Here is a 25,599-nt window from a genome sequence, read left to right as displayed (position 1 = left end):
CTGGTTGTCTTTGTTTGGATTTTCTGCTGCTGCTCTCACTGTTTTTTTCCTCACTGACACACTGAATTGGTTCTGTCCTCTGATTTGTAACTTTGTTTTATTAGAAAGGAATCTTTTTTTATTTCTTCATGCACTTAATGTTAGCCAGCATACTAATAGGCCTGAACTAATAATGTGATATACAGGTTATTAGTGTTTGCAGATTGGTGACAGTTTCCTCCCTTTGAATTCAGTGTTTATGTATGAAAATGTCATGTGTTCTATAAGCGATTTCTTACCTCAACACTTTGACCTTTACATCTCTTCCCAGAGGAGACAGACATTGTTGGACACCACACATTTCCTCCCATTCACCTCCCATGACTCCCATCCGTTCTCACACTTCACCAGACTCTTGAGGAGCGAGCAGTCTTCAGGGACCGCATTGTGGCAGGAGCTACTTCTGCCCTCACGTCTGTATCGTCTCAGTGTATGTTGAGTTATACCACCTTAAATGTGGCAATTCTCAGATTCAGATAAAGAAATCAGTGATGATGTAATGGCCTGATGCCCATATTTCAAAGGGCTGCAGTCAACAGTCATTTCAGCAGTGTGCATTGTGGCTGCTCTCTGTAAATGAGTCTCATGGGAAATGTGAGCATTGGCTAAACCATATCATCATATCAAACTAATACTATGTTGCGGCAATTAACACTGTGTGACAGTGAGCACCTTATTTAATGGCATAAACATGTCAACTGCTCATTAACCATTGACTGCCCATATATTTGATCAGAATAAATCAATATATGATTAAATATTTAAATAAATCTCAGATATCCAGTCATCTGATCTGATCTGATGGAGGATTCTTTTGGAATACAGCTGCAATATGTATATATATATATATATATATATATATATACACACACACACACACACACACACACACACATATATATATATATATATATATATATATGTGTGTGTGTGTGTGTGCATATATATATATATATATATACTAAGAGTGCTTGTCATTTTATTGAACAGGAACTGTCAAATTTAAATATTCAAATATGCTGAATTTCTGAAACTTGATTTCAAAGTTTACATATCAGCATCAGCCTTCAAAGCCTTTACAGTGTACAAACCCTTCAATCTCTAATGTTCGCTCATTTTTCTCTGTGTCTTCTCAGATCAGTTAACATGCACTTTTGAACTCTGCTGGAGATGCTGAGTGCTGGTGTCTGCTGACTATTCACTATGACTGAAACCAGAGCATCCACAATAATGGCATCATTGATCACTGGCCATCTCTGTCGCTGCCTTCAAAGCTTTTACTACCATGAGAAATAGTTCTGAAACAGAAAAATTTTTATTGTGTTGAGAGGCTTTAGCTGTGCTGCTTCTTACCTTCTGAAACCTGGTCTGCACATATTCTTTCTCTGACCTTCAGACAAAGATAACTGTGTTTGCTTAGTGGCTTCTGTTTTAGGGGACTACAACTGTTTCATTTACCAACTGAAGTGACCAGGGTACAAATCCTACTAGGAGAGCTGCTATGTAGTATATTTACTATATGGGTCCGTTTTCCATTGTCTAAAGTATGAAAGACATTTATACATTTCATTGTCATATCAGTTCAGATTCTATAACATTAAAATGCCTGTTGACAGTGTTTGGCTCTAATTTGCCACTGCTGGCCTGCCACAGTTTGTATTTGCTAAAGTATGGTTATTTGTACTTGATGAGACAGACCTATGCTGATGCAGAATATGTTAAACTAACCAAATAAATAGTTGGAGGTGTTGGACTAGTGCAAGAAAAGATCGTTTATTAAGAGAAAAAAGGATTATAAACACTGATTATGAAAATCTTCCCTTTCTGTTGGGGAGAAGCTAGAAATATTGTTAAGGTAAGCAACTGCTGCCACAAAGCAAAACACACAAATAAAATCTGTCAGTTTTATTTCTCTGTTCATCTCTAATGTGTGTAATACATGATATTAACATTCACAGAGGTTCTAAAATGACTGTTGGCCTACGTATATGGCACTGAAAACAGTAAAAATAGTGTAGATTACTGCATGACCTTCCACTTAAAGTATAGCTCACGAGTATAAGAAATCCAAAAGATTAAACTGACATTTTAATGTGGTGTGTTATATTCTAATATGTGTGTTCAAGCGTTTTTCTCATTTTAAGGAAGTTTTTAGTTTTTTTCTGCATACTACTACTACTGCTAATAATAATAATAATAATAATAATAATAGTAATAATAATAATAATGATGACTCCTGCTTATACCACAACAATAACATCTGTGGCTAACCTTATGTCAATCATGTGTTTATTTATGAGCCAAGAAAACAATCAAGCTAAAACTTACCATCACAATGATTTGGGTGATGTTAATTCAAACCAGGAAAGAAACAACGCCACGTTTCACTACTTACATATGAGTAACAGGAAGAAATAACATCCTCTGGAATTTGTCATGATTTTTTTTTTTTTTTTTTTTTAACAATTTTTGCTTATATTGACCCAGGGACTTGTGGAAGGAATAGCTATGTTATGTTGTATTTATATTATTAAATGACGTATTTATTGTTATTTGAAATATTGAATAATCAATTATTATTATTATAATCATTATTCAGAAGTGATAATTTTATTGATCGCTGTCTTTTTGCGGAACCTGAATGTACTGTGCTTTTAAATCTACGTTAGATCCGCCCAGCACCGTATGGGCCAATCAGCATGTCTCACACACCAGCCTCTCTAAATTGTGGACCAATCACAGCTCGTCTTTCAACACCAGCCGAGCAGTAAGTTGTAGCAGTCTGGTTGGTATCTCCTCCAGTCCATCAGCGCAACAAGCCATCCTATATGCGGTTCACACGATCTATGGTCACAGAAAATGCCCCGAAAGTGACTCCAGAAGACGGTAGGACTGTTTGGACTTTGCCACTGGATTCCCTGTAGGTTTTCTCTCCGATAACCCTGAGTCTCCTGCTCCGTATCCGCAGCATTAGGTAGGTTTTTTTGGCGCTATGGTGTTGTAATGTCCCTCTTCTCCCCTTCCCTTTAGCACAGGAGCTGCGACAATTAAACGCACAGTTTTGCCAGTGGGGTTTGAATAGCCGCAATTCGTCGTTTTCTTGGCTTTACGCTTCCTTTTAAATGCCGGTTACATAATTGTAAGTGTTTGGCACGTTAGCTGTGAAGGCTGGAAAAGGCTGACATAATCACACACAAATCAAGCCCATGTGCAATAAATACATTTAGTCGCGAATGTATGTTGACATGAAGCTCCTGTACGTGCTGCCCTTAGGAAACCTCACAGCTTTGACTAATCTGCCTCGGATATCGACTGACGCTGTGATACACCTTGAAAAATCACCGAAGACATTTTACCAAGGGGCATTTTACGAAGGGGCAGTCGACATACTATTAGGTGACCAGGCAGTGAAATTCAACTTAAAATCATGTCCTCTATCCTGTTATAACTCTCGTTTTTTATCCAAAGTGCTGGGTGCACTTTAAACGTCGTCTTAAGTTCAGATTTGATGTAAGCCTGTAGCCTTAGTGGTTTATACACGTAACGTTATGCTGAATATAACAGAAAACCATAGCATGAGGGAAATTTACACTGACTTTGCATGAGCTCGGCTTCTTTGCTGACATAATTTAACTACACTATTTTAATAGCGTTTGGTTTGAGGTTCCATATAATGTTAATAGATAACGGAATGTGTTGGGGTTGCATATGAAAGTGTGGCCTGTGAGTGCAGGATGCAGGGTTGGAGAAAAAGATCTTGCCTTCGGTAATCTCCGTGCAAAGTGGCCTCTATATAACAGGATGACAATATTTAGGTGACGGGGTTACACACACATACAGATCCTGTCAGATGCCCAACAAATTTGGCACTTCATCTGGTGTTTGCTCAGTGAGAAATGTGCTTAATTGCATCTTCCTCTTCTATCATTTGCACACAGTTGTGTTATTGTTTATAGGGGTGCAGCAAAGAACCGATTTCAAGATGAACTGCACTTTAACACGTCACGGTTAATTAATTGTAAAAACTTCGCTACACCAAGTGTTTCTGGTGCATGGAACAAAATCTTGAGACTTGCACAAAAGTTACACCAGCAGTGCACCAGCTTAAAATGCCGTGCATGTCAGAGACACATAGGCTACACACACGCTAGATTAACTATGGCAGAGGGACCAAACAGTGAAGCTTTATTTCCATCAAAGAAACGTCTGTAGTCAGCAATGTGGAAGCATTTTGGGTACAGTGACCAGATCGTCACTGAAGATGACAGATCACCTGTTTGCTGTAAAACAGCTGCTGCTGAAGGAGCCAATACATTAAATTTGATGCATCACCTGCAGGATCACCACCCAGCTTTCCATGGCTAAGTAAAGGTAATATATAACAACTAATTTAAATTACATGCCAATGATGAAGCATTGAGGTTGTAGGGAATTAAATAAACACGTGTCACAATCAATGCCATAGCAGTGAAAGTTGGGCTTTTTGTGCAACATGAACAAAGTGACATGTAACGTTAGTCTGTGGAAGACAGAATGTAGTCTTCCTTCAGTCAGTGAACATTTAACTTTACATATTTTGCTTCCTCCTGTCTGTGTTGAGAAAATGTGGGGTTTTGTAAATTAATATACCAGGAATAAAACACTAACATAACATCAGGAGCTTGTTAACGTCCAGGCAGTAGAGGCTCTACCTCAGGTCCAAAAGAAATATAGAAAGAATACACAAACTGAAAACACAAAATAATGTTGTGATCTATTTCCATTTGTAATTTTCAGAAGGTAAATACTGACAGATGTTTATGGAGCAGAGGTCATGTTTTTTAATTCCAAAGGGAAAGATGGACTTTTGTGTGTCTTTATTATTATTTGGTACCTGTGTTGTTTCTGTTTCCAAAGGCACTTTAAAACCTAGTGAGTGTTCATGTACATGAATAGTTTTGTAATATTAATGAATGCATAATAATTGTGATAATCATGAAACCGTGATTATTCCTCACACTACAATCGTACCAACAAAATCTGTAATTATTGCATCCCTAATTGTTTACCACTGCTGTGTCCCCAGGTACTTAGTGAAATGATTATCACCACTGATATCTTCACATTCCCTGCCACTAAATATTGCTTATTGCATATGCCATACTAACAAGTTAGTATGGGCAACACTTGGCTCAGGTGCCAAAGAAATTTCTCAATGGACTTCAAACCAAGAGATACAGTTGTTATTACAGTTCATAAAAATACTTTGTATCAGTGTTCAAAAGCTGAAACGTTTCCATTGTCTAGTGAGGGGCATAGACTATTATTGTCTTGGTAGCCAGGAGTGCATCTGCTGCCTGCAGGTGGTCAAGGGAGAAAAAGACTTACTTGCGCTATAATTCAGAGTATTTCTCCAGTGCTGGCTCTTCTTAGTGGGTCAGCTTCCCCAGCTGCAGAGCTTGATCAGTTAGACCTCAATTCACTTATGCTCGTCTTTTTTGAAAAGAACAGCTACTCCCTCATCACATTTATTACAATGAGTCAAGCAGCTGTCTGTTTGCTGAAGCCTGCCAGGGCTTCAACTGCAGAGCATTTATGAAAGTCCTCCAAAAACTGTGTGCTTCTCAAGGGCTTATTGATGTGGGTTTCCATGTTCATCAAACCTCAGAGAATAAAAGTGCTGATGGCCTTTGTTCAGTTTTTTCTGTGTGGTTGCCTTTAACTACAAAGGTGACAATGGTCAGATCATAAATTCGTTGCTTCTTAATCATCTTTTTAATCAGTAGTCATTTGTGTGTTAATGCATGAAGGTTATTTTGATGATTTTTTTTTTTTTGTCAAGGAAAACAACCAGGTTCAGGTGAGAATGTAACCTCAAGATGACATTACCTAAGTGCATTGCCCATAGCAACCCAATATTCAGTTAGAATAATGCTATTAATAAATATGGATCAATTTATACCCTTTTTTAGATTACAGATTCTGTGATGGGAAGTTTGCTTTTCGGTTGGTGCTGATAGATTAGACATTCACCTGTCACTATGAAAAAAAACAAACAAACAAAAAAACACCAGTATTTAGCAGGTGGCTGGCACTAATTCCCAATCTGCCACACTGGTCAGGTTTCTCTAGTGACTTGATGTGTTCCAGTGGGAACAGAACAGACTTGTTACAGAGAGGTGACACAGGAGGAGCCGCTGGTTCTGGAAGTGTTGGTTTTCTTCATCCTGTATGCCTGTTTCTATTTATTATTTGAATATTATCTCTTTAGGTCCTATAGTACTGATAAACCGTTTCTATTTATTATTTGAATATTATCTCTTTAGGTCCTATAGTACTGATAAACCAGTCAGAGATGGGAATAGGAATGGTAGGGAGTTTAAATCAGTTTGTCACAGCAGGTCACACAACAGAATTTTAAACTTTGTGATTGAGTCTTGCAAAAATACACTTTAGAAGTCATAGTTACATTTTATGTATTAAAGCTTTTACCTTTGCCTTCAAAGAACAGGTAATATGCAGCACAGTTATTAATCATTTGTACTGATGCTTGAAGAGATACTGTTATGACATAAGATAACAGATGACATGTTCTAGTGAAAGTCGTATTTCTATGGTGCTGAAAAGATTCATCCACTCACCAGTGGTGGAAGAATTAGAAGTAGTCCCTTTACTTAAGTAAAGGTATAAATATTAGTGTAATAATACTCTTACAACTCCATCCATCCATTTTCTATACCCACTTATTCCTTAACCAGGGTCACAGGGATCTGCTGGAGCCTATCCCAGCTCTCTTTGGGTGAAAGGCAGGGGTACACCCTGGACAGGTCACCAGTCCATCACAGGGCCACATAGAGACAAACAACCTCACACACTCACACTCACTCCTATGGGCAATTTAGAGTCACCAATCAACCTAACATGCATGTTTTTGGAGTAAACCCACGCAAGCACGGGGAGAACATGCAAACTCCACACAGAAAGGCTTGGTTGCGACCCCAGGACCTTCTTGCTGTGAGGCAACAGTGCTAACCACTCAGCCACCATGCTGCCCCTCTTACAACTCAACATTCCAAATTTTACTTGAATGGAAGTACACAATATTAGCATATATAATTATATACTATATAAGTGAAATTACAAAAATATTGCCGTGTCTCAAATAAATGCATTGGTATAGATGGAACTGACTATCATGTATGGTTATAATTTTACTTATTTACAGTCGCTTTACTTGCTTGCTTGGGAATTTTCAATAACGTTTGATCATTATACTTTATTAGTATTAAATATTCAAAAAAGTAACTACAGTTATAAATAAATAAAACAATAATGGAGTAAAAGTACAATATTTTCCTCTGAAATGTAATGAAGTCAAAGTATAAAGTAGCAGAAAATGCAAACACTCAAGTAACATACAGATACCACAAGGTTGTACTTAAGTAAATCTACTTTATGTTCCATTAACAATGTTATTATCAAGTGTATTGCAGCTGAAGGAGTTGTGATGACTGTATCCTTATGTATTATACACAGTAATAACAAAAGTAGCATAATATATCATACATTAAGTCATTATGCATGCTTTGGCTAACATTATCAAATTATGGTGCTGAAGTTTTTCATTGATTAATGTAGTTAATTTAGTTGGTGATTTTGTTTTTTTCTGTTTTATTTTAAAGGCAAATTTATTTGTATAGCACCTTTCATGTTGACAGATTACTTATCACAAGCAAGTTTGAAGTCCCAGAAAGTTGGAAGTCATAGCATAGCTCAGTAAAATGAAAGAGATCTCTGCCTGTTTGGACGACTGGAAAACCCAACTCAGCATGATTTAAAAATAATTTGAAGTATAATATGTTGTAGACTAAAAAACATTAACCACTGGTCCTACAGTAGTCTGAATAACAGTCTCCAGGGCAACACTCCTGCCCTGGACAGCCAAATTGTGTCTCATTATGTTAAAAGTTGTATGCAAACGAGTTTACCACAGGATGCCTACTCAGTACACAAACCACACTCCTGTTGACATACACATACACACAGTGACTAGACACAAGTGGGTTTACTGATGCATCTCGGCCAGTCACTTTACTGATTAGTGATGCGTCATTCATTGTTTATAACGCCTACACTGTGGTAGTGAGTATGCAGATATTGAGTTGTCAGCTGCACAACAGAGGTGAAGTTGATTTACCTGAAGAGGGGATATTGAAATTGACTGTGGTAAATGCATGCAGGCTGTAGTATATTCAGATGCTTACATCCAGGACAGCTGTGGTTTAAAGCAGTGAATACTTCCTGTGTGAACTACTTGTGTATTCTAGTAAGAAATGATGTTGTGAATTTATTTAGTGAGTTGTTTTTGCAGTAGTGGAGTTTCATGATAAAGGAAGCTTGATGTTTGCCCAGTCACAGCATGGTGATGTATTAGACATCCAACATCTTGTAAGATTTAGTTTAAGAGGCCATACATTTACTGCCAGTTGTTCTCAAGTATTTTCTCAAAACTCTGTCTGATGTTTGTAAGTAACTGATAAGGCCATTTGTGTGAGGGGAGTTACCAGTCAATAAACAGCCTTACCTGACTCACATTACATGCTGAAGTGGCCCAAATCCAGATTTTATTCCCCTTCAGCTGACTCAGATCTGACATTTTTTCATGGTAAATCAGATTTTTCATGTCAGATTTTATATCTTGGGACCACTTGCATATGTGTGTTAGATCTGATTCATTAGATCACAATGGGCAGATCAGAATTCCTGTGGGCTTTTATTTTTTTAACATCTCAGTCCTCTGCACATATTGTTGTCATCATTCAGTGTTGGCCCATACCACTTGCAATTGTGGATGTGAACCATTAGCCCAAAGATCAGAATTGAGTATTGAGGCCTGTAACGTGAACATACCCTAAGTAAAATGTATTGCCAAAATGTCAATGAGTATGTTCTTCATTTGAAAGATCTTTAAAAGTTCATCTGGAGTTCTTCACGACAGGTTTGTGGAGCTCGTCAGAAACATTCCCATTATTATCCAGACAGAGGCAGAATATTACAATGCAGTTAATGTTGGTTTTGCAAATGCTGACCTTTAAACAGAGTACAAAATCTATTGTTGTTCCTTCCTTTTCAGATGTTCCTGGGTGACATAGTAAGGGAATCACATTTTAAGCTTGGAGCATTTGCAGCCTATTAAATTGAGGGTTTTCCTTTTTCAGACATCAGAGCAGTGTGGTTTATGGCTCTGAACAAGGTATGCTAATGCTGTTAGGAAATTATCATAAAGCTGCTCCCTATGCTGTTCACACACTCAGTATTTATCCCTTCCTCATCCTTTGATTGTGATTTCATGGGTGTGTCTGTGATCTTTTATCTGGAAAAATGGTCGCGGGCATAGTATTACATTTCAAACACATCATTAATTTGTTCAAATATTAAGGCTGACTGTGAATACAACACAATTCAAATAAGAAATGTATATTTAATTGCTGTAGGCCCAGTGATGAAGCAAAGATAAGAGAGGATGACTGCTGCTATAGGGTTGCCATTCCTTTTTGTGAAGGAAATGCCAGATTTTCTTAGATTTAATTGCACACCCATTCATTCTGAACATGCAAAAATGATCCCTGCAGGTCACAACCAATCAGACAGGTGCATAAACAAATGAAATCCTTGGGGAACCCAATGTGGACATAAGGTTTGTGCAAATAACGGGGGAGTACGACTGTGTTTTCCCTCATCCCTAGTTTATTTGCTCTGTAATCCCCACAGACAGTGCCTGGATGTAGTTGAACTGTAGCCATGTATTAAGAAGCAGAAAGTCACACTGTTGGGCTTGTTTGCACACAGCAACTAGAATGAGTCTGTCCTGCCTGGAGTGAGACATTTCTTCTCTCTGTCATACAGCCTAGCTAGAGGCTGATTGGGATTGCTCATAGCAACATGTGATTTACATCCAAGCCTGGGGGGCCATATGTCATGCACAGGGTAAGGACCGCAATCCTGTGGACTGTTCTGGAATGCGTCAGAACAGATATCTGGTTGGAAACCTAATGAACTTTAGAGAGATTCATTTGTCAGTAAGAATACAGTTGGAGGCTAGGGTTGGACAAACATGGCTAGAGATATTACTTCTTTTTCTCTATAACACTGCTTCTGTTATTAATTCCAATTATATTATAATTTATTCAACAGTTATTTCTGATCAGGTAGTTTGATTGGACAAGAGGTATTCCATGAGTTCTAATTTAGAGTACAGCAGCACTAGGATGTTTAACTGTATCTATCACTTTGCATCACAGGTGTTATAATAATGGTTACTTACACTGTTGGCTCCAGTTTAACACCACATTTCTTTTTCATTGTACTTCATACATGGATTCCATGATGGATTCTTGCAAACGTGTGATAGTCTTTGCCCAGTGACAGCCAATCAGAGAGCTTGCATTACTTGCATTTTTGCCACAGAAATGGTAAATGGAGAGGCTAAATGAATCAATAAAATGGAGAAGCTAAAACAAAAAGGTAAAGTAGTAGGAAAATGGGATTGATTGATTGATTATTGATCAATTGCTGTTAATAATTTGATAAAAAATACATTACAGTGCAGAAGAGGAGGGGATGATGTGTAACTGTATCTGAGGCTCATGCTAACATGAAACTACACTTTCAGAAGGAAACTGAAGAAAGTGAGCAGCTCCTTGGTTGACACTGACTAGAACAGCAGAAGTGTTTGAGACAAGCATACTATAATTAAACATGCTTGTAATTAACACAAAAGATGTGATAAACTTCATAATGGAATACCCCCTGGATTTGAGTATAGATGCATGCTACCAGAAGCAGTAAATATAGGAAGATTGCCTGAACTGATGAAGTTGGCCCAATAGTTAAAATATACCATGGCTCTGCAGAAAACAGATACACAACAAACCTCCTTTCTCAGGTTGCCTGAATGCTGACATACAAGTCACATTTCTAATTATACTAATTATAGTCTAAATTAGCCTATAAAGAATGTTGAAGAATGCTAGGTATAACTACAACCAGAATGCATTACTGAATTCATTCATCCGTGTCAAGTAACAATGTCGCCAACATTGTGGAGGAAGGTGAAGTGACATGTCCTCGCTCAGGTTGCCTGAATGCCAACACTCACTCCAAACTCTGTTTCAGCTGCATACTTTATTATCTGCACTGTGAAGTCTGCAGTATAGCTCTTTATTTTGGACATAATTTTCACTTGTGTTACACTAACGAGCAATAGTTTAGCATGAACATAAAGGTTTGCAAATACTTGGACCATTTACTTGTTGAAACCACGAGTGGTTTAACCCAGCACAGACTGGAAAGACTGTTAAATTGCCAGTCTGTGTGTTTCTGTGTTGCTGTCAACTTAATTTTTCTTCCTGCCTTTCTTCCTGAAACACAAACATCACCACTGCAGGCTGAGTGTAAACACAATTCCTGACAGTCTCATCTGCACGGTGCATGTGTATAGAATGGACAGAAGAGTTCTTTTAGCAAGCTTAAAAAGCAGGAGGAAAACGGTTGTAAATATAGCGATGAGTGACAACCTTGATTATGTTGTAAAGTGCAAGGGAAGAAGTGAGGCGCTCTTGCTCAGCCCAGTACATTTAGTTTATTTTCAATCTCTGCAGTATATCAGAAAATGTGAGGCAATAAAGTGATGGTTCAGCTCCTGACAGTGTTTGACAGATTGCTCACACCAGCTGATTTTCCTTTGCCTATGCCAGACAGTGCTCATTCATCCATTAATCAGTGGAGCATTTAATCGAAGAAATCTTTTAGTCTGGCTGGCTTTCCTACTAAGCAGAAATGGCAAAGCGAGAGGAAACATACTAGAATCTTGCTTTATTTTTTTTCTGTTCCTGTCAGTTTCATGACCGTCTAGCATCATATCTCATGTGAGGTGCCAAGCCCCTCTCATTATTAAGTGTTGATGTGGTTGGGTTTCGCTGTTGTTCCATGGAGAGCGGCCTCAGCCTGTACTGCTACCCCTAACAGATCAATGGGAAAAATATTGTGTGAGGAGGATACAATATCAATAACAGGAGAGAAAAGCCTCAATTAATTTAACACAAACACATTTCAGTCCTGGTGCAAGGTGTAAGACGACACTGCTGTGGACCTCAACCGCAGTGTATCTGTCAGGCATTTACAATGAACATCTGAAAGGACTACAGCATATCTTTAGTTTTTTTGTCCATTTTTTTTTCTCAAAAGCTCCTTTTTTGATACAGCTCAAAACCTAACTATAGCACCAAATATCATCTGTATAATGTCTGATCCAAAATTCAAAATCTTCCCTAACCCCCTGGGGTTGACGAACATGCTGGCCATGATTTGAATGGTTCCGGACAGCGATGAAGAGTTTACTTTCTCATCAGAGGAAAAACGCGACTCAGATGATGAACGTTTGCATCTGCATTGTATTGCATTGCATTGCAGTAATTCCCACTCAGCCACATTCTTGACTGAAAGGCCCATTATGCAGTCTTTGTCTTCTCAAGCGAATCACATGATTATTCATGATCAGAAACCCCTTCTTGCATATTCCCTTTCTTCTAAAAAAGTGTCTTAGAAATTTTAAATCAGTGTATTGTTTTCTGTGAATGACTGAACAAGATGTTTTTCACATAATTTTGGAGCAAACACTTTTGGCTACAAGATGCATTTCTCAAAAGTCTTGTGAACCAATGCTCTGCATGTGTTTTATGGCTTTATTTCAGGCACTTAAAAATTTTAGTTTTCCACTGACCATGCTTAAACGCTGTTTTCTCAAAAACACAATCATGTATAAACTTGCTGCTCACATATTTTTGTAGCCCAGTTTGTGCTGAAAAAAGCACAAATCAGGGCATGTCAAAACTTGTCCAGGGCCCCAAAACACCCTTAGACCCCAGAGGGTTAATGATTTTTGGATCACATAATTATTGATTTTAATCAGAATTTGCTAACTTCAGTGATATATTGCCATTAATAACTGAATTGATTAAAACTGCATGATCTCACTGTTTTATCACTGACTGTGGGTGTTATATTGATAGGTGATACAACTCAATGTTCTGTTAAGGAGAATGATACTTCTAAATTTAAATGTAAAATTCAAGAGGTTTATTGTTGGATTGAGTCTGAGATAAGTCCTAAGGCTAAAAACTCTTTTTTACCCACTAGGTTTCCACCAGCTGTAATAACAGAACAATGCACATGACACTCCTAATGATATTTTTCATTTATATTTAGTTTGTTTATTGCAGCTGTCTTTTTATTATTGCTATTCAATCTCATGTTTGTGTCAGGCAGTTAGATCACTTGATTTACATGAAAAGTGCTGTATAGTTGCTTTACCTTGACCTGCCTGGGATGATACCAGTGACTCATCTATTGTTTTCACACCTTCCACCTCTTGCTTTCTCAATTTTCATCTAGTCTTTCTCACCATCTTTCAGACTCACCTTCATTTCCTGCAAAACTCTGTTCTTTCCTGTTGTTTGTAGTTGATAGCTTATGTTGTATACTACTATACATTGACTTTTGGTTGCTTGTCTGGCTGTATTCTTCTTAGCAGCTGCTGTTTTGGTGAACTCGTACATAAAAACATGATCTTAATTTGTATTGTGCACACGACCTCTCATGATAACAACATGCACCTATAAAAGTAAATCATAAGGTAGATTTTCTCCTTAAGGACAGATGCAGCAGCCTCTTGTGTTCACACTAATACACAAAAGCTGTTGGCAGCATGACTGTGACTTCCTTCTCCCTTTAACTATGAATCACTTAGGAAGAGACACAGAGATGTGAAATTGCGTGGGTGGGCTGAGAGAAAAGACAAAGGCGAATGACAGAAAAAAATGAAACAAGTTTGTTAAATGCTGCAATGTAAGAACTTTACTGCAGTATTTACACATTCTCTCTATTTTTTAGTGACAGTGCAGAGGGAATATTTTAAACGTTTACTTGCACCTTAGTTTTGCATAGTTGTGACCTTGCACGAGCAGTGATATTTTACTGTGAAATTGCTCCTTATTTGTATAACTATGTGTTAACAGTCAAGGGTGTGTGCCTAAAGCAGCAACAGCTATTTGGTTCATTAAGCATGATGACACTGAAAAAAACTTGGCAACAAGGTGTCAAGGTGAAACAGATGGTACAGTGATACATTGGCCTGTCCTGGTGTGTCCAAATCTAGCTAACCAGTTTCAAATGTATTAAAGAATATATGGGCATGTTTCATAAAGGGATTAATAAAATAGTCCTGATATGTCTTCCCCCTTTTATCTTTAAAATCTCCTTGCCAAGGATTGCAGCGCAATCCAAAACCTAAACATTTCAAATCTGGTATCTACAGTGTCCCATAGAACCCATCCACCCATCCACCCATACAGACATGACAGCACAAGCACATTATGCAATGTGAAAAAACTTAGCCAAATACAGAATAAGCAAGTAAATACAGAAATGTTACTACTAGCCTTGATAAAAGTGACCTTTTGAAATTCAACTCATGTGTACTATATTATTAAAGCTACATTATGTTAAATATGCTCCAAAACATTTGTGGGGAGGTACTGTCAAAGTCCTCTGTGAACTCATGACCTCATTGAACCACCTGGCGGCAGTGCATAGATATTCTCTTCTAAATTTTTGGTGTGAGCATCAGCCTTCTAATGACTCAGAGAAGGCCAGTATCATAGCAGAGATGATAGTAGCTTGTTGTATTTACTAAGTTCTCTTCTTGAGCTTGTGTGGCGTGTCCACCATCAAACCCTGCCGTCTTCTGATATTTTGAGGGTTAGTCAGCCTTGCTCAGGTACGCCTCTGTCTTCAAATATTGTGGTGTGTTGTTTTTTTTGTTTGTTTGCTTCATAAGGGCAGTGCTGGGTACAGATGGAAATGGTTGATTTTTTGCATTTTTCAGCAGTTGACATTGCCTGCCAAATATGTAGCTCTGTATCTTAAGACTTTTCTAAATATAACTGTATATGAAGACTTTGGGATATCTGTGTATCTTAAGAATTTTACATAGCCCCAAATATTAAAGGCATCCCAGCTGTTTGTTGTGGTAAGAAAAAAATCATTAATTAGAACTCTATGTTGAAGCAAAGTAGATGACAGCTTCTTGCACCATGCTGTGGTGCTCCACTCATACTAAGATGCTTCTTAATGGTTCCTGAGATACAATGAAGATGGTGTTAGCTGCACTAGGTTCATTGCTCTGCTGTCATAAACTGCAGTCTGTCACATAATGATGTCGGAGTCCCTACTGTGGCACTGCTGCAGAACAATGCTGACAGAGCCTGTTAACTATCACGCTCATAATTGTGTAGAAACAGACAGTGGAGCAAATAAGGTGACTATGTATGTATTGGTACACAAAACCTAGAACATAATAATTGAGTTTACTTCCATAATCCTTGTAGGCAGGGAAAACCTGCAGCACACAGATAATAAAATGAGCCTTTTTTCAGATGTTAATGCACTGGATAAAAATATCAATTTTCAAATGAAAATTCTGTGACTCTTATTTGAATGATTCCAGTTTGAAATGTCTTCTTTTAAATGAAACGATTCAAGTCGAAAACAAATAATCTCTTTTTATGTAATCCGTATGAAAGTAAGGAGCGGCACGGTTTCTCCGGTCTCACCTCATTATAGCTAATGTGATCTCGCCTCGTATGGAAATAATCTGAGGTTGAGCCAAGTAGTTCTGTACACGCCCCCAAGAAATGGCATAAAACGTCAACCTTCAACATAGAATTTACTCACTTTTTCTGTGCGTTTGGATGATGCTACACTATGTGGGTGAAGAAGCACTTCGTATGGTTCCAGATAGCGACGAAGAGTTTACTTTGTCCTCAGAGGAAAAACGCAACTCAGATCAAGTTTCAGAGCTAGATATAGCTGAGTGTCATCTGCATAGCAATAGTAGATAATGCAGTGCTTCCTAATAATGTTGCCTAAGAGAAGCATGTATAAGGTGAAAGGAATCCATCCTAGCAGAGAACTTCATTGAACTCCATAACTAACTTTCGTGTGCATGGGAGGTTCATCATGAACACAAACAAAGTGGAATGTATCTGATAAATAAGATTGGAACTACTTTAACACTTTTACTTTAATCCCAATTGAATGTTCCATTCTCTGTAATAAGACGCTGTGATCGATAATGTCAAATACAAATACAAAAAGATCGATGGTGACATGCCTTAGTACTTTTTCTGTACTATAACATTCTCTAAATCCAAGCTGAAACTCTTCAAATATTTCCTTTCTGTTCCTTTTTTTTAGTACCTTGAGATGATTATATTGTGATTTGGCGTTATACAAATAAAATTGAATTTAATTGAACTAAGTGGTCACATAGCTGTCTTGCAACAGCTTTTTCCACGATTTTAGAAATAAAAGGTAGGTCGGATATTGGTCTATAATTACCCAGGCTTCATGGACTAAGACTTGGCTTTTTGAGTAGCAGTTTTATTACTGCATTCCTAAAAGCCTGAGGCATGTAGCCTGTTACTAGAGATAAATTGACCATGTTTAACAAAGATGAATAGATTAATGGCAGGGTGTCTTTAAGCAGTGATTGTTTAGATGAAGCAATGTTAGTTCAGAGAGATCTATGGGAAAGAAGCAGTTTAATCATAACTGAGGTCTTACAAGCAATCGCGGTCAAACGCGTAGATGTGGATCCATACTGTGCCTCACTTCTGGTCGGTTATCATAGAAACATGACTTCTCCAACAAAACTGATAGTGACCAGTGACTGTTGCCACATGATTTTTGGTGTGGCGTTTAGGCTGCGGTGAAAAGAACCTTTGTGAACACGAACTGATACAATGTAATTTGGTGCGCACTGAGACCGCACCAGGGTGCGCACCAACATGTGAAAACACATGTGAAAACAGCCCTAAACTTTGCCAAAGTGGTTTGTGTGCCGAAGTCTAAATGTCACAGATTGTAAATGCATTCCAGAGAACGAGCCGAGCAAGATTACAAAAAGGGCTGCCCTTGGTTGAATACAGAGATTTGCTGTTCTACATTCTGAGTGTCTAATCATCTAGTCAGAGTAATTTATCTTTGAATGGGAATTGAATTATTTGCAAAAAATGTCTGTGAGACAGAGTAAATTCAGTTTCTGTGGTGGCGACTCTGGCAATTTCTACTGTACATTTTGCTCTGACATGCTTTTGGTTGGATACATTAATGAGAATAAAGTATCACTAAAGTGTTTTTTTTTTTTTTTTTTAATTTGGTAAATTAAAGGTACATCTGGTTATGTTTTGTTGTTAACTTCACCTATAAGTTAGGCATTAGTGGTTAATTAGAACTAATTATTTCTTTTGTGTTTTGTACCACAATCCAGGCCTCATGGAGCGTGGGACTCCCCGCCTGCTGTGTACCAGGGAGCTTGATCCGTGCTTGGTTCCCAGAAAACAACCATAAGGTGTGGGAACCTTAATTACCCTTAAGTCCCCCTCCCCCCTTCCCCAATTTGCCCCTGCGGTGATATTGTCCTCTTCCATCTGTGGCCTACAACATGATTGGCAAGCTGAAACAGAACTTGCTGGTGGCCTGCCTAGTCATCAGCTCGGTCACTGTCTTCTACCTGGGCCGCCATGCCATGGAGTGCCACCATCGTATTGAGGAGCGCAGCCAGCCAGGTGGAATCCTAACTCTGTCAGCACCTGGAGGTAGCATACGAACCACGTTACGGACAGGACAGAATCTCAGCACACCCTTTGTTTACAATAAAGATATGCCCCTCATTTTCATTGGTGGTGTGCCACGCAGTGGAACAACATTAATGCGAGCAATGCTAGACGCTCACCCAGAGATACGTTGTGGTGAAGAAACCCGTGTAATTCCACGTATTCTGGCCATGAAGCAGATGTGGAGCCGCTCGGGCCGTGAGAAGATGCGCCTGGATGAGGCTGGTGTCACAGATGAGGTTCTGGATGCTGCTATGCAGGCCTTTCTGCTGGAAATCATTGTCAAACATGGTGAACCTGCCAACTTCCTGTGCAACAAGGACCCTTTTGCATTGAAGTCACTTGCCTACCTGGCAAAGATCTTTCCCCATGCCAAGTTTGTACTTATGATTCGTGATGGTCGAGCTTCAGTCCACTCCATGATCTCTCGGAAGGTGACCATTGCTGGTTTTGACCTGGGAAGCTACCGGGACTGCCTAACCAAGTGGAATCGGGCCATAGAGACCATGTACACTCAGTGCCTAGAAGTGGCTGATAAATGCCTACCTATGCACTATGAACAGCTGGTCCTTCATCCTGAGAAATGGATGAGGACATTGCTGAAATTCCTTGACATTCCTTGGAATGATGCCGTCCTCCACCATGAGGAGCTCATTGGAAAAGCTGGAGGAGTGTCCCTCTCCAAGTAAGTAATGCTGACAGCTCCTACATTTCCTTTTTCCTTTGCCTGGCCTCAACCAAATCCAAAGCCTTGTACTCAGACTTTAAACAGTTGTGCCAGACTGTAGACTGTATCTCCACATCTTGTGTTTTTGATGATTTGTTTGAATCCTTTTAGCAAAATTTATTTGTAGAAAAAACATTCAGTGGCATTTTATTTGGTGTAATCTCTAGGCTGACTTGGATGAGTTTAGATTAACTTTTACATGACACTCTAGGAACTGATCCTATTCTGGATCCAGTGCCCAGTATGTAAAATTCCAAGATTTGTTAAGCTGCTAGGTCAAACAAACTCCCCTGCTGAATCTGTTTTTCATGTCCTCTGTTTAATTTACACTCTTTGGCCTCCCTGAACACTAAACTCATCAGAAAAGTAGTAACAGACTTCCGAATACAAAATTTGACAACTCAGCAATGCTTTTGTTAACAACAATTAAGTCATGTATTGTGTGTTGAATTTGTGCTGTATTTGATAACTTGAGAAGGACAGCACATCCTCAACATTTACTGACTGATAAAGTGGAATCAACATTATTTCACTGTACTGTTTCCCTTTAGCTTCTGCAGCTGCAGCACAGCCCCACAGTGAGGCTCTAACAATAAAAGGAGAATGCGTGAGGACAGACCAGTGATAAAATATGTGGGGAAAGCCCTACAACATTTCAGCACTGCATCATGTCCATGGTTTAGGTCTAATTATATGTCAGTGTCAGGCATTTTTAATAATAAAATGACAATTAAAATTACCAGTTGTGTTATAAACATGATTACAAAGGCTAGGCTCTAAAATACTTACTGAATTTTCTGGAATTTAGCTTTTAGCAAAAATGGCCTTGTTGAACAGAAAAAAACATACAAGTCACATCTCTAATTATACTAATTATAGTCTAAATTAGCCTATGAAGAACATATGCTAGGCATAACTACAAGCAGAATGCATTATTGAATTCATTCATTCATGTCAAGTAACAACTCTGCCAACATCGAGGAGGAAGGTGCCTGAATGCTGACACTAACTCCAAATTTTGTTGCTGCATACTTTATTACCTGCACTTTGAAAACTGCAGTATAGCTCTTTCTTTTGGACAGCATTTGTGTTACACTAGTAGTTATACTTTTGTGTGAACATACAGTAAGTATTTTTACTTTCTAGCAGTACAGTATTATCTTCAGTTGAGTAAATTAACATGTAGAAGTTGCTTTACTATATAAGTTGCACTACAAGTCAGAGGAGTGAAAAAAGTATGATTTATACTCCAGATTTACTACTACAATTTTAGTAAGAGACTCAAATTTGAATTTGTTAAGCATGTTAATTCAGACTAGATAAAATGCTGTGAAACCCTATTTCTGACTGTTGTAATTGCAGTCCCAGAGTAAAGCATTCCTGGCCATTGTCATTATGTCTTTGATCCCTCTTGTTTTTAGTTTTGGGACAGACTTGTCCATGTTTGTTACATCCAGACCGAAGTCTTTAATTTCAGAATAATTATAACATGTAAATTACAACAATCAGGCTTGTGTAGTGCCTTTCAGCAATAGATTTTCACTAATGGAGGATTCAGAACAGCTGCAGATGTACCTTATATTTAATTGTTGCAGTAGTGATTAAATAAGTATTTGCTGTTGCAAGACATTGTGATTTATGCCAGGTTCACAAGTTCCACATGGTAAACTGGATCTACTCTGTATCACATTCCAGTGAAACAGAAATGAGCTTGGACTTGCCCTGCTTGTTTTTGATTTTAACTTCTAAACCCATAAGGGAGAGAAAACATGGACTGACTATTAACCCAGAGAAAAACTGCATATGGTCAAGCAGGGTATCAAGTTATGGTAAATCACTTTCTCTGTATTCTCAGTTCCTGTAGGCCTTAAAAAGCATACTTCGCCTGCTTCTGTAAAATATATATTTACTGTTTTCACAAAACGTCCAGTCATTACATTTTGTTTAGAAAAGACACATCTTACTGCTAAGCACAGTAAGGAACCTACTCATTAGTCACTTAATGTCTGCACTACTGTACTGTAAGTAGATTTTCCTAATGACTCTGCCTGGTGTCAGAGTTGTTTGGGTTTCAGGGATTTGGAAAGCTGGCTGCTGGAAGTTGTTGAGGAAACGCTGAAGGGGTGCAGCCCCATTCCTTGCCTGTGTATGCACCCACCCCCACCTCTGCCACGTAGCACCAGAACACAGTTTATATCCCCTGGGGATGATTTGGACCATGTTTAGTTATTGTCTGCATATGGTTCTTATTATAAAGATTAGTTAACCATCCATTCAGCAGTTTTTTTTTCTCTAAATGCCTTTTGCCTTTCTTGCATGTCTTTATCAACTTATCTGCCTTTTTCTGTGGTAAAAAGTAAGGGTGGGCGTTCATAGTTTGATTGAAAAATTTGAATTAGGTATGTATTTAATTTCTCTTTTCTTCTGTTTCTCTCCTCATGTTTCATGGCTCTTATCTGTTTGACTATGCTCAGACCCCATTTGAAGAACAAAAAGGCAGCAGAGATACTATAGAGCAGAGTTCAGCAGATAAGTTCAGCAGTAGGCTAGTTTTTCCTGCACCATTCAGATTTGGGATTAAAACTATAATTAATTTGACATCAAGTTATAAATCAGTTAAAAGATTTTATTCCACAGTAGATTATTTTTCATATGTGAGGGCTAACGTTGCAGTTTATGCATGTACTATTCTAATTTTTTCAAGAACTGGATTAACATAAATAGCATGCTCTGTGTTACAATATGAGATGAAAGGTGATACACAGTGTTCTCTGTCAGTAATGGTTGAATGCAAACAATATTAAAAATGTCATCAGCTTTTTTGACCTGTTTTTGTGTTTGAAGGATAAGCTAGTTAGTAAAAGCTATTTAGTTCAAACAATGAAAGCTGTGGAATTAAAACTACTTCTTATTTAAATGTGATAAAGGATGTTTTTGTTATTCACCTATTAATTTTATCAGATACCATTTTAGCACTAAATTCTAGACAAACATCCTGGTTCAGAATGAAGCAGGTAGCCTCAGTTTGCATGTTGGGGCATTGATTATATTAGTAATTAGGGTGAAATGTGGGCTTTCCATTAACCTTATTATCAATAGACTTGTAAAAATGTATATAAAATATATTTAAATATAAACTTTAAAAGAGGGAAACTTCAACATTCCCCAAATGGTCTTAAATTTTTTTGGAGGGATTTAGCCCATCATTGCCTACCATTGACTTAGAGCTAGTACAAGTTTAACTAGTTCTGCATTTTCAAAAGGACATCAAGTAAACATTAACAAGACGCTAAAATTATTTAGAAATTTGACAAAAGCCAACCTTAGCACACAGCCAGAATGTCAAACAATAAACAGCCCTTTTCAGCCCTTTAGCCATGCTGATATTTGTTCACACGTGAGCTTGAACCTACTTCTTGTGGATGAAATACAGTATGGCTTGCTTTGCAATAAAGGCCTAACTACGTAAAGAAGAGATTGGGTCACACACTACAAAATACTGGCATCTAGATAGGGTTAAGTACATTGAGAAATTTCATAATTTCTGTTAATCAGAACATTATATGAAATGTCATCCCAAAAATACCACTTTTCTCTTTTCTTGAGAATGCTCTTCGAGTTTAGGCTATAGCTTAACCTCTAACATTGAAACATGCAGTATTACTGTTGTTGCAGCTGATGTCATGGGACAAGTATGTGACCAAAGAATGAGCTAGGCAGGGCAACTATAAACAGATTCACAGCTACAATCAGTCTCCTTTATTTTATTATTTCATTTTCATAATTGTGTTTGAGGTCAGATTAGCATTTTAGTCTGATTCACATTAAGGGTTAAAATCAAGGTCTCTAACCTTTTTTCCTTAGAGTTACTTTGACAAAGTGAAAGTGTCTTATAGCTACAGCTTTAGCTACTGTAAGCTTGTAAATAAGCAAGATTATTACCAGTTTCTTTGAAGTGAGATTGCTTTTGAGATTTTGGCTTAATCCTTAAAAGTACAGCAAATATTTGTAACAAGAACATAGATCAGACCCAGACCTGCAAAATTCAAAAGCTCATCTTAAGATGATGTCTGGTGTGCTGTGGTTCAAGTCTCTGAAGTGCTCTTTAGTCATGGTGCTACAACGGTGCACCACTACGGCTCAATGTCAAGGACCTGTAAGGTTTTCACTAAGGCCACAATGTCATTGTCGCTCATAAAACAAATTTAACATCAGTTGTTTCCAGACACTGGGAAATCTTTGGTGGTCATGTTTTAGTTAAACATGGTTTCTGTGTTTAACAATTTATTTCCAGCACAAATATAGAATACTACAACACTTGAAATAGAAAATCAAGGCCAAAACAGACCTAATGTTCACACAGGGAGAAAGAGTGATAAGAGTTTTTTGGGATCCAGATGCAGATCTTGGTCATTTATTGCACACATTACCCATCCACAATTCCTATCAAATATTAATGAATGGGGACCTTAAACCAGAATATTCTAAGATAAGCAGAAGAGAAGAATGGAAGCGCCACTTTAAAAGCTTATCTAAGATTGAATTTGCACGCATGTCTTCTATCTCTGACCTCCCTTACACAAAATTCAAAGCCGTTTGGTATTGGTATAGTTGGTATAATTCGTGTCTCATTTTCATTTGAGAGAATCTCATGTACATCAAAAAAAGTGTCAATTTAAGAGTTAAGACACTAACCAAAAACAGCATTCACAAAGTAATCTATCTTTACTTTGGATATAATGTCTTGTAGGTTTTAGTGTCGTATACACAGTAGTTTTTGCTCAGTACACAGTCTACACAGAGTTATTATGGGCTTTTGGCCAGCGTCATACCTCTTCCCTAAATGGGCTCTGATACAATTTGATGTAAGAGACAGCCAGCCACAAGTAGCCTTCAGGGCAGCACGACTACCTTTTACCATCATAAACATTTTGCCCCACCTCCTCTCAAGTACTTACCCACAGTACATTAAAGTCAACCCCCATGACACCTGGCAGAATATGCCTCTTACCCACTACAACCACCAACACTCCCCACTATCCCACAGTTCTGGGTCTCTATCTACATGAAAATCTCAATCAATGGGCAGCCAGGCCCCAGAGTGGGACCTTGTGTTAGCATTAACATCAATTACCTGCCTTTGATTTAGTGGAAGCTCTGCCAAGCTGAGAGACTTGCTCCATTACTTATCCCAGACCAGGGAGCCATTCCATCTCTCCTCCCTATCTCTCTATGCTATTTGCAATCTTGATGTTTCTATCCGAATTAGTCCTTGGTGATACAGAACACCAACTTGGGTAAAGGAGGTCTAGCAATGAATAATTGACAAGCTGGAGGCCATAAAGAGCATCCGCCTGAAGGGAAGTGGTCATGTGATGGGCAGAAAGGTTTTTGGTCATATCACATTTAAAGGTGAGAAGACGAGTGTGGTTGAAAATGATTTAAACGTGTAGAAAAACAGATAGGAAGTTTCTAACTATGTACTGTCTCTATTATTTTGTTGTATTTTTGACTATCTCTATCTGGCCCTAGCCATGGTACCATTCCAAACATGCCCGTTTTTAGAGCAACATTAAAGTCAAGCACTATTCAAGCCAAACAGGTTCCCACTTGCAATTTAAATTGCAAATTAATTCTTTGAGCTGTCCAACCTGTACATGAAAAAATTATCAACTGATATCTTTACTTTAAAAAAAAAAAAAAACTTAAACAGTTTATCAATTATCAAAATAATTGTTGATCAATTATGTTTCTGCTGTTTAACAATCCAGTAAATCAAATAATTATTGTGGTTCTGAAGCTACTGATATTTAGTGCAGAGCTGTTAATAGTATTAATATGGGTCATTTCAATTCAAATTTCCAGACTTTTATGTTGTCAGATGATAGATCTGCCTTAGCAGCAGTTTATTATCGTCACAAGTGGGTAGCCATATAGCTGTTGTGAATATAACACCATTTTTGAAGCTGTCATTATTACTGAATATTACATATCCAATGAAGTGTATTACTAATGCATTTTTTTTAAACTTCTGGTAGCACTAATACCTTTTCTACCTTTTCACACTTTTACACTCACTGCTCCAGCAGCTGGTGACCAGCTAATAAATTTAAAGACTACTTGTAAGTAAACATGCACTTAAACTTATATTCCACAGGGTACTTAATGTCCACTTGCATTTTATCTGACTGATGTAAGAGATATTTTGACACCCTTTATTGATGCCCTTCAGCTGTGTAGCATCCTGTAAGTCAATAAAATGAGTGAGTAACCCACCAGCAGGCACACTCAATGCCAAAAGTGATTTTTCAGATGCAAACCACATCTGCGGTATTCATATATCAAACCTTGCAAACAAACTGCAGATAAAAGACAGAATAAATAATGTTTTATGTAACAGAAATATACTTTTACTCCTATTCCTTTTGCCATCTGTGACAGATTAATATTGGACGCCAGTGAAGGGCTCCTGACTCCAAGGTTGGGGACAGTTACAATGCTTCTCCCAAACCTTGTTACAGCAAGCTAAAATTTTCACATATGATTTAGATTTAATTTATTGCTAAATCTGTTTCCCAGGTTGTTGCAATTTGACATTGCTTTGACACAATTCATCGTCAAAACATCACACCCATGAGATGTCGAGCTGGCAGGGAGACAGCTTTACAACCGCTACTGCTGGCATAATGTAGGGTCAACATTCGCCCCCTGTTCAGGGTCTGTAACTTTTATTCAGAATGCCTTGGTGGCAAACTGCTGCCACAGTCCTACCTTGAACAGGCAGTGTAAAAAGGGCTTTTGTCTTTATCAGTTTATGTTGCACATCAACACTTAGCAGCCTCTTGGGTCTTGATGGAGTTACCTAAAGTGATTCCCTACCCATTTGTTGCAGAGTGGATATTTGGATCATGGCCCGTCTCTAAGAAACCATCTCCACCATCCTCTTGAGATGACAAAACCAGCTTGCTCTATTAATCATGCAGGAGACTATACCCGTACAGTGTAAAGATTAAATTGCAAAGTAAATGGATTAGAGAGAAGTGAATTGCCATGTTGAGGTATAGAGTCAGACAGGAAACATAGGGATGGTGCAGCTGTACGGTAAGTAGATGTGTGTGT

At 38.1% G+C, this 25,599-nt stretch overlaps 1 protein-coding gene across 4 annotated transcripts in view; it reads left to right on the top strand.

The window, feature by feature from the left end:
- Positions 1 to 2,804: 2,804 nt before the first annotated feature.
- Positions 2,805 to 25,599, top strand: part of tpst1 (tyrosylprotein sulfotransferase 1) — a 41,554-nt gene continuing 18,759 nt past the window's right edge. For all 4 annotated transcript variants that reach the window (XM_026328804.1, XM_026328796.1, XM_026328788.1 and 1 more), the window contains exons 1-2: positions 2,805 to 3,013; positions 17,408 to 18,438. In XM_026328804.1, the coding sequence (XP_026184589.1) occupies positions 17,582 to 18,438 (857 nt within the window). In that variant the 5' untranslated portion in view covers positions 2,805 to 3,013; positions 17,408 to 17,581. The remainder of the gene's footprint in view (positions 3,014 to 17,407; positions 18,439 to 25,599) is intronic.

Source organism: Mastacembelus armatus, chromosome 13 (assembly GCF_900324485.2).
Source record: "Mastacembelus armatus chromosome 13, fMasArm1.2, whole genome shotgun sequence".
Classification (NCBI taxonomy): Eukaryota; Metazoa; Chordata; class Actinopteri; order Synbranchiformes; family Mastacembelidae; genus Mastacembelus; species Mastacembelus armatus.
Note: the sequence above shows the minus strand (reverse complement) of the source record. Positions and strands in the feature narration are given on the sequence as shown.